Source organism: Oncorhynchus keta, chromosome 10 (genome assembly GCF_023373465.1).
Source record: "Oncorhynchus keta strain PuntledgeMale-10-30-2019 chromosome 10, Oket_V2, whole genome shotgun sequence".
NCBI classification, from domain to species: Eukaryota; Metazoa; Chordata; class Actinopteri; order Salmoniformes; family Salmonidae; genus Oncorhynchus; species Oncorhynchus keta.
In genome coordinates this window covers 28,351,058-28,361,760 of record NC_068430.1, presented here as the reverse complement: position 1 = coordinate 28,361,760, position 10,703 = coordinate 28,351,058, and the positions used below count along the sequence as shown (strand labels likewise).

Genomic DNA, 10,703 nt, shown 5'->3' with positions numbered 1-10,703 from the left:
GAGAAAATGTTAATGCTTTCTTCGACAATGTAGCATAAGGCTAGAGAGATATCAAGTTGGACCAGGAGACATATGCAATGTCGATGAAACTGGAGTGACCACTGTACATAAACCTGACAAAGTGGTGGGCAGATGTGGATTCAAACAAGTAGGGTCACTGACCTCCGCTGAAAGGGGAACCCTCGTCACACTGGCCTGTGCCGTCTCAGCCACAGGGAATAGTATACCTCCATAGTTTATATTCCCCGTGTCAACTTTCATGATAATTTCCTGATCAACGGGCCACCTGGTAGGAAAGGAGGGACAAATCCCTCTGGGTGGATGAAAGATGTGCCCTGTTGACTTCCTGAAACATTTGGTTGAGCATACGAAGTGCTCAAAGGAGAAGCCCTGTTTACTCCTTTTGGACAAAACCACGAGTCTTATCTGTCTGTTGATGGACTCACTTACGCCAGAGTAAATGGCATAATTATGCTGTCATTCCCACCCCATTGCTCTCATCGGCTTCAACCTTAGACACCTCTTGTGATGCCTGGATTAGGAACAATCCCGGGAAGACAATGTCAATTTATGACATTCCTGGGATCGTGGCAATCATCTATCCTCTGGCTGCAACCCCCTTGAACATTCAGGCTGGCTTTAGGGTGGCTGGGGTACAACATTACAACTGAGTTTGCACCATCCTACATTACAGATCGCCCCATTCAGAACCCAACCCTACCAGGCCCCAGCACCAACCCTGCCCTGCCAGGCCTAATCAACATTCCAACCCTTCCTGGCCCCAGCACCAACCCTGCCCTGCCAGGCCCAAGCAACATTCCAACCCTGTCAGGCCCCAACACCAACCTGCCAGGCCCCAGCACCAACCCTGCCCTGCCAGGCCCAAGCAACATTCCAACCCTGTCAGGCCCCAACACCAACCTGCCTGGCCCCAGCACCAACCCTGCCCTGCCAGGCCCAAGCAACATTCCAACCCTGTCAGGCCCCAACACCAACCTGCCAGGCCCCAGCACTATTCCAGCCCTGCCTGGCCCCAGCACCAACCCTGCCCTGCCAGGCCCAAGCAACATTCCAACCCTGGCAGGCCCCAACACCAACCTGCCAGGCCCCAGCACTATTCCAGCCCTGCCTGGCCCCAGCACCAACCTGGCTCCAGCACCAACCAGCCAGGCCCCAGCATCATTCCAGCCCTGCCTAGCACGAGCTCAGACACAGACCTGCCCAGTTCTTATGCTAGCACCAGCTCACCCTTGCCCAGCAATGCCATTGCTGACAGCAGACTACCAACTCCAGAGGACATCAGGCCATATTCAAAAGCTGACCCCCGAAAACAAGTTTGTAAAGGAAGAAAACGGTGCAAAACAGCAATTCTAACTGACACACCAGTGAAGCAGGCAATAGAAATGTAAAAGAATAAGGCACAATCTAGCAAAAGGCTGTTTCCGAAGAAAGGGAAGCAAGGGGGGGGAGTCAAAATCTGGATCTGCAAAGAACAAGAAGGCAGCTAAAAAAAAATAATCATAGAAGAGTCATCATCAGATGAAGAGGAGAGCTTCTGCCTCGTCTGTGTGGAGCCATTTCAAACAGCCTTCCAAAGGAGACGTGGGTGAACTGTGTGAGATGCAACAAATGGGCCCATGACGCTTGCACCTCAGGCCAGGCAATTTATGTGTGTCAGAACTGTGACTCCGAAGATGAGTGGGATTAGTCAGATACAGATGTACGTCGTATAGGCTGTTACAAAATTGTGTGTTAGTGTTTTTAAACATCACATCTGTTTTGTTAAGACCTTAAACATTTAATTAAGCAAGTTATCTGCAGCATTACATTCCATTCCAATTACAACAATTACCGTGGATCTATGTGAACGCCAGAGAACGTTCGATTTCAAGGTTTGAAGTAAAGTGGTCGTGCCACTTAATTACTGTGTGCTCTGCCAGTATTCTTGTTTTGATTGAAAGTCATGATTTGCCAGATTCTCTAGGCATGATTGTTTTTATTTTGAGCTCTTTAATGAAATTGAATTTGGTTTTGAATTTGAAATTAAAATCAATATTCACAATGAATTAGTTGTGTTCTTATTTGTTGATAATCCAATGTGACAATTTACCCGGCGAAGTGTGACAATTTACCCGCTGACGTTGCAAACTGTCACATGTGCACACTCTCTATTTAACGGTCCACAACTCCATACTGAAATAAGACATGAAGATGTAATGAATACAACATATGCGCCCAAGACTTCCTTCTTTCATTTGGTATGACATTTATAAGATTGTGATGTATTGTGCCCAGTAAATGTTAGAGAGTGTGAAAAGTGTGACAACATACCTCGCTCTCCCCTGCATTAGGTTTCTAATTTTCAAAAGGAACTGGCTTCTTTGAAAAGTTGACTAATCCATAGTCATGGAATTGACAGACAACAAATATATAGGTGAGCAGCAACATTGCTTTGTCATTAATCCCGGGAGGTTATTTACCCCATACAATGATTGATATAAATTCAGAGATATACCCTTCTCTTAAACCAACTGATATGACAGAATTCTTCACATAGTTTCAGTGTTACCTGAATAGTGATCAATACCAAAGTAAAATAACACAACCTATCCTATATGTTACAGTAGAAATAAAGTGATATCCTCTTATTTTCCCAAACACTACATCTGACTGAACAACACCAACCCTCAAAACACTAACTTTAAATGCCCTTGCAGTGGTCATTATAGAATGGGGGAAAAAATTTAAATGGTAAGAAGAAAATATGCATTGCAACTGGAAAACAATATGTGGGAGTATTACATGTATACTAAGAGGAGGGTTGGGGTAGTGCAGGAGGGGGGTTGGGGTGAAAGGTCAGCAGAGGAGGCGGATGAGTGTGAGAAGAGCTGTCAGGCTGGGCAGTGCAGCACTGAGACTAGAGGCTCCACTGGATGACATGCAGTGGTCTTTGTTCTGGCCAATGCAGGCAGCATAAGCCATGACATGGGGAATGTAGTTCTGCTCGTGGACACCGTGCAGCAGATGAGCCATAGGGCCCTTGGCAAACACAGCCACATCCTCTCCTCCATGAGTCTCCATACTCAGCGGCACTGCAGACTGGGCCTTGTAGTTATTTTCCTCTGAAGAGAGGGAAGGAAGGGAAGGGGGAGGTGGGGAAAAGGAAGGAGAAAGAGATCAGATGGATGATTTTCTGGCATGCCAATGACCAAGTGGTGTTCTCAATGACAGAGGACTGTCAAAATGGCAATACTCCATTGATGATAAGATTTCACTTACCATAGTCAAGGGTGGAGACGTTCTCTCTCAGACCATTGACTACTTTAAACCCTGGTCCATTCCCATATAAAATGGCTGTGAAGGGCTTCTGGTCCACATCACTCAACATGGGAGCCAGTCCTGTAGTCAGAGAGGACAATAATGAACCACCTCCATCACAAACCTTTATTTACAACATCCACAACATCCAAGTGACTGATGACTGAGTGTAGCCACATACAATATACAATACATTGTTGCAAAATAATCCACTGCTCACCAAAAATTGTGTTCCCCCTTGGAGTGTAGCCTCCAAAGTTGAACATGTGAGAGTGGTCAGCAGTGACGACAGTCATTGTGTCATATATGCTGGTCATGAGGCCGGCGTGGCCAATGGCCCGGTCCATCTCCACTGCCTCATGCAGGGCCTGCTTGGCTTTACCGTCGTGATGTCCGTGGTCGATGCGCCCCCCTGCCAACACACAGCCTGGTTAACATCTCTCTCTCAGACAGATGAGAAAATCTAACATCAGCACTGGCAAAGCAGCCTAAGCTGTAAAAACTTCATATTCAACATGATATACATTATTAAACTTGTGCAGCTGATACAGTATTTACTGGTGCCAGAGTAAATGTAACACAACAATCACCCTCCACCAGCAGGTAGAATCCGCTGGGGTTTTTCTTCAGGATCTTAATGGCCACCTCCACCATCTCTGTCAGTGAAGGATCTGTCTCATTGTTTCTCTCCAGGTCATAGGGAAGATCTCCAGGCTCAAACAGACCTGTGTTAACACAGGAAGCAGGGTTTAATATATTGCAAAATAGATAGAGAAGATGATCAGTGATTAACATGAATAGAAAAGATGAAACAGGAAGGTCATGAAATCAATAAAGAGCCAAGAATTAAAAAAAAATAACTCACCCAAAAGGTAATCCACACTATTAGGATTTAGCGATAAAAGTTCCTTCTTGTTCCATACATAGTTGGCGTTCTGTTTATTTAAAAAATAAAACAATACATCATATGGTATTGATCCAACCCTGTGACAACCTAAAGCTATTAAAATGTTCTTGATAAGAAAAATTGAGAAAAGTGGAGGACGGAGAAGGACAAGGAAGAAACAGCAGACATGGTAGAAGAGGAGTGAGAGAAGAACTAAGACAGAGCAGCTGACCTTGTTTTTCATTCTGTTATTCCACTCCTCCACCAAGTTCCTTCTATCGATGCGGGTACCGAAGTGTTTCTTCTCTCCAGGATACTCCACATCTGACTGGTTTTTGGGGAACATGTATTTCCTCCCTCCTCCCATAATCACCTAGACATCCACCACAGAGGTAAAACATTTGACCTATCTCTATGGACATCCCCGGTAGGGTTAAATATTTTCCTTTTATTATTATCTGTGTGCCTTTACATTACAGGTGCAAGTTGGTTAATATTACTGTCTGAACAATAATGCTCTGTTTTTAACATGATTACTGGATATTTTCTGCAACATCAGGATCTATATTATATGATGTGACTCACATCGATGTTGGGAATGTTCTCAAAGAGCTGCCTGGCGATGTCCTTGCAGCCCGCCTGTACTGCCTCAGCGGGCATCTCTCCATCGGAGTACCAGTCCCTGTCCACACAGTGGGCATAGGCTGCACTGGGGGTGGCATGGTTCACACGCGTTGTCGTGACTATTCCCACTGACTTGCCTGGGTAACAAACACACAAACCGTTTTTGAACCTGCTGCTTGGTCTGTGCAATAGTCTGCCAGATCTGAAGACAATCAATAGCTCCAAAGAATCTGCTAATTCTAGTTGAACAATTCTGTTGACGCCCAGGGGACCATCGAGAGCATCCTGACCGGTTGCATCACAGCCTGGTATGGTAACTCCTCGGCATCTGACTGTAAGGCACTACAGAGTGTTGTGCGTAGGGCCCAGTACATCACTGGAGCAAAGCTTCCTGCAATCCAGGACCAATATAATAGGCGGTGTCAGAGGAAAGCCCAAAACACATTCAGAGACTTCAGTCACCCAAGTCATAGACTGTTTCCTCTGCTACCGCACGGCAAACAGTACCAGAGCACCAAGTCTAGGACCAAAAGGCTCATTAACAGCTTCTACCCCCAAGCCATAAGACTGCTGAACAATAAATCAAATGGCCACCAGGCTATTACATTGACCCCCCCATTTGTTTTGCTGCTATTCGCTGTTAATTATCTATGCATAGTCACTTCACCCTTACCTACATGTACAAATTCCCTCTAACCTTACATTGATTCGGTGCCGGTACCCCCTGCATATAGCCTCGTTACTGTTATGTTATTGTGTTACTTTTTATGATTTTTTACTTTAGTTTCTTTGGTAAATATTTTCTTAACTCTTCTTGAACTGCACTGTTGGTTAAGGGCTTGTAAGTAAGCATTTCACAGTAAGGTCTACACTTGTGACAAATGTGACAAATAAAGTTTGATTTGATTTGAATTCAATTTTCACTCATTTGAGAAATATGACAATTTATGTCTTCTTTGTTTGTTGTTTACCCATCATGGTTAGAGTACTTACTATGTTAGACAGATAATTATGGTTGTACAAATATTTCCACTGAGGATGAGTGGGTCAGAAACTAATGAGTTAAAGCCTGTTCCTGATGTGAGTCATCAATTTCTGTGTGTTACAGTATGTGAAGGGCTCAGGTCATAAGTTCACTGCCAACCTGGTCTGGTCGATAAGGATTGGATCCCTGATCCTCTCTGACCCCTGACCTCTACTCCAGAAGTCTTGTTTTCATTCCTGCCATGTCTCTAAGTCATTGGGGCCTGCTAGGGAGTCTCTGCTTTTGAGAAAATACATCTGTAGCTATAAACTCCCCATTGAGATTCATGTATGCCTACGATTACAATGTTATCATGGTGTGTCTCTACTGCTTATCTCAGGTTGGTCAAATAAGGCTTAATAGGTCTGGTGTGGAAAGGTACTGTGAAAAAACATGAGTTATAAGGAGACATTACCGGCTTCCTTGGCCCATCTGAGGATGGAGGTGACCTCGTTGCCCTGTGTGGAGTTGCACTGAGAGCGGACGGCAGCTGCACTCACACCCACCGTGCCCTCGTTGGCCTTCACCCCACAGAGGAATGCTGTGGCTGTACCCGCACTGTCTGCAACCTGGGCATTGGTGTTATATGTCTGCAGAGACAGGACAGTAACGTGTGAATTATATAGAATTGTAGTAGGAGACATTGTTCTGCATGCCGTGTTGGTGTTATCCACACCTCCAAGCATCACCTTGAAACGCTCAGATTGTGTCATTTCTTTTACATTCTTCATTCTTACACAGTTATTGACACAGACTACTACATGATCAATCATGTGTGGAATGTGCTGCTCCCTTAAATATAAAGACAGTTCTATGATGTGTGGCTTCTTGCCAAGTATGTAACATAATAACACATTATTATCGTATGACATAGACAGTATGTGACCAGGTATATTGGTCTTGATCTTGGTGAACCATTCATTACTTCCAGATCAATAATGCATGCTATTCTATAGCTTTTCTATGTGATAACAGACCAGGTCAGACCTTGGAAAGCGCAACAAAGGGGAAATTGTCCATCTCCAGCTGGGTCTCTTCCCCACTCTGTCTGCTCAGCTGCCCCTTCAGTATTCGTGCTGCCGTCACTGTGGGAATGCCCATTCCTACACAACAAAAGCAAAGCAGTGCTCGGTCTGTGGTGTGATTCTATTTAAGGGATAGAAAGCCTTTCCATCTCATGCATTAACACCCTTTGATCTTCTATCTGATTAACAAGGCTCTGTGGTCACTTTTCACAGCAGCTGCTCCATCCACTGAACAGACAACTCTACATTTGGTGGTAAAGAACCTCGTCAAAAGAGCTTTTACTTTTATCTGCCTTGAGTCACCAGAAATGTGTATTTTTAGAGATAACTATCTATTTTCCCTTTGTTTTATATGGATATCAAAATGGATGCTTTTGTAGAGGATGTGAACTGACGGGAAATTCCACTTTATCCAGCATGATTGTTTTAAGCATGGTTGTCATACATGATAGAGTAAGATACATTGTATGCTGCTGCATGTAAAACATAGACAGTTAAGATCCTTTGGGGGGGACAGTTTAATGGGTCACTACATAACATAACATTAAGCAGAAGCAAAGTTATCCATTGGCACTGTAAGCATGTTTGTTTAATGCTCGATGGCTCCCATATTCAACATTCGATTTAGAAAGTCTGAAACATACTATTTACTTCTGACTGGATTACATCAATCCTCCAGAATGTTTAGATGGAAACGACTGTGTTTGATGAGGAGGACATACTTATCATGAAAATACTTGTTTTCTACAACCACTAGGAACGATATTCTGCAAATGTATAAAAACGATTACATCTGTATGCTGCACATAAGCTCATAGAGTTAAGACTTCACTTCATCATACAGTATGGCACATACTCATGGAATGAAAAAGGTCCCTGTAATCATGGCTTACCATCACCAAGGAAGAGGATGAGGTTCTTTGCAGTGTTTTGATTGAGCTTCTGAAGTGTGAGGGCATTCTTCAAAGTACTCTGAGCCCATGTGTTCCAGAACAGGGGATCTTTCTCTTGGTCTGCAACACGGAGGTAGACTTTTAGTTTTAAATGAGGAGGGAAAGAGGCCAGCAGAACTGATCTGTAACACCTGCGAAAGTACTTGGACAAGTGGGACGGAATATGCCCCAATTAAATGGAATACACGTTGAGGTTTATCCAGGGAAGCATTTTTTGATGGACAAAAACTTGAATAACACAGAAAAGATGTGTTGTCCATTATTTCCAAAATATCACTTCCTGATTTATTAATTTTTCATAACCTAGTTATAACCTTCCTAATTAATGTTTTACTGCCAGACAATGTCAAGGTTCCTTTGTGAGTAACTTATTTCTATACTGGTTTTAATTCTCAGCATGACATATAATATGAACAAGTATGGATGATAATATCAAGGGACCAACAGGATGACCATAAGCATATACACATGTACATAATGACATGTTCTGTAGGGTCTGCCACTGCCAACCATATGACATTGGAGATCTCCAGCACGCAAGCTTCTTATTTTTGAAATCACGTTGCCTAATATACACCAGCACATACATTAATGATGTTACGATAAGAAGGAACCTAATCTTATAACTGTTTAGGGAGAAATATTATACATCTGGAATCCATTTTGTGAACCTCTCCTTATCTGTACATAATATTTCAGGAGCTAAATGATTCTGGTCATTTTGTAGAGAGAACAGAGAAAATGGAGGTACACTATCCATCGTATTGTAAATGCAGTGTGCATTATGTTCAGTGGGGTCAATAGACTGACAGTCATAACCCTAACACGCCGTGTTATTCTAAACAGGATGCCATAAACAACAGATAAGTGGCACTTCCTTAATAAGAGCAGTTGAAGACTTCTGCATGTGTCACATCTCCAATAAATCAAAGCCCAATTTAGTTTCTATCCTTCTTCCTGAAGTGTGCACTCATTCACTCCTCCTCAAGGACTATTGGAGCATTGGATTGGTTTCAGCATGTGCTAAAGGATCTTTCCACTACATTTCCTAAACCGGTCCCTTTCCTTTCAAATATATGAACGGGAGTGAACAAGTGCACACTTCAGCAAGAAGAGGGAACGAAATAGATCTGTGTTAGTATGTGTCCCCGCTAAGCTCTTCCTGGTGGATTTCAGTCAAACAGCTAGATGGTGTTAAGAGACATTACATTTATTGACAGGTGTGTGTATTACCAGGAAACTGTAGCTTCCCCAGGCCTTCCCAGGCCAGGCAGGAGCAGATGAGCAGGATTGTCACCTTCATGATGCTTTCGCTCTATCGCTGTAGTGTTATCACATACCACGTCCCAAACTAGGTGAGTCTGTAAAATAAGGAGAAATCATTGTATATGAAAGTTGACGATGAGTTTGATTTAAAGTGCAGCAAATGATGTGGAAAGTAGGTAGGATTCAACTTAGACATTCACAGTGAACAGAAGTAGTGGTTTTGTTGTAGTGTTGTCCTAACACGGCCCCATGGGCCCTGAGCAGCCAGCCTTCATCTATTATTACACCTCCACCCCTGTCCCTACCTCTCCCTCCAAAATTCCCACCCCTATCCCTCCCCTGTGCTGTGGTCAAGGTCGCTTTAGTGGGATTGTGGGCCAAATCACAGAGATATTTCACAGCCATAACAGGAGGTTTAAAAATGATTGTTGCACATGCTCTAAATAACCATTATGTGCTTCAAAGAAAATGGTATTTCATAAAGTCTTGAAACTGTGTGCGAATGAGCCCTGTTACTTTATGCTATTAAAACAGACAACACAAGTCCTCCAACATTAGTATACAATATGCTGTAGTTGAGTTTAGGGCTGGGCTATATTTTGAATGAATTCGATTAATTTGAATGTATGTTTTTGTGTTATATTTGTTTATGCCCTTAGAGAATAACAAAGCCATGTTGAGTTCACAAGTGAACAAGAGTGTCCTTTTGATCGGTGGGGTTGTTCTCAAAAGATCAAAGACTTGAGGATTTAAAGACACTCATACTTCTCAAGCAGTTCAAGAATTGCCTTCATGATAGGGTTGCTACCTACATTTATGAGCACAAGGATCTCACTCTTGAGAAAGCTGCAGTTCTTTCAGAAGAGTTTGTGTTGACACAAAACTTCCTTCCAAACCTTTTGTCCGACAGACAGATCTGGGTTTGGTGATTGCCTGGAGATCGCTACCTGCCCGAATGTCACAAACTTCAAAATGAGTGGACCAAGGCGCAGAGTGCATTGAGATCCACATGTTTTTAATACAAAGTAAAACTAGAAACAAAACAACAAAACTTACAAAGAACGTGAAGACGTAGTGCCCAAACACACTAACACAAACAATATCCCACAAAGCAGGTGGGAGATAGGGCTTCCTAAATATGATCCCCAATTAGAGGCAACGATTATCAGCTGCCTCTAATTGGGAACCATATAAAACCACCAACATAGAAATACAGATTCTAGAACACCCCCCTTGTCACACCCTGACCTAAACCACTGTAGAGAATCCAAGGGCTCTCTCTGGTCAGGGCGTGACAGTACACACACACCCCCCCCCCCAAAGGTGCGGACTCCGGCCGCAAAACCTGAAACCAAATGGGGAGGGTAGGGAGGGTGACTAGTGGCAGTGCCGGCTCCGGTGCGGGTCGTAGCCCCTGCCCCGACCACGGATCCGGCCATGGAGCTGGGTTGGATGCCGAGCCTGGACTGGGCACCGGCGCAGCGGAAGGCTCCGACCAATGGCTCTCCCTGGTCAGGGCGTGACAGTACACCCCCAAAGGTGCGGACTCCGGCCGCAAAACCTGAAACCAAATGGGGAGGGTAGGGAGGGTGACTAGTGGCGGTGGC

General features: G+C 43.9%; 1 protein-coding gene across 1 annotated transcript; it reads right to left on the bottom strand.

The window, feature by feature from the left end:
- Positions 1-2,242: 2,242 nt before the first annotated feature.
- LOC118388475 (alkaline phosphatase-like) lies at positions 2,243-9,204 on the bottom strand. The gene is made up of 11 exons (XM_052526807.1): positions 9,064-9,204; positions 7,771-7,890; positions 6,840-6,955; positions 6,268-6,442; positions 4,790-4,965; positions 4,437-4,577; positions 4,184-4,253; positions 3,909-4,043; positions 3,539-3,730; positions 3,280-3,399; positions 2,243-3,122 (listed from the first exon to the last, which is right to left on the bottom strand). Exons 1-11 carry the CDS (start codon positions 9,131-9,133, stop codon positions 2,857-2,859), a joined length of 1,581 nt encoding a protein of 526 aa, XP_052382767.1. The 5' UTR covers positions 9,134-9,204; the 3' UTR covers positions 2,243-2,856.
- Positions 9,205-10,703: the final 1,499 nt, after the last annotated feature.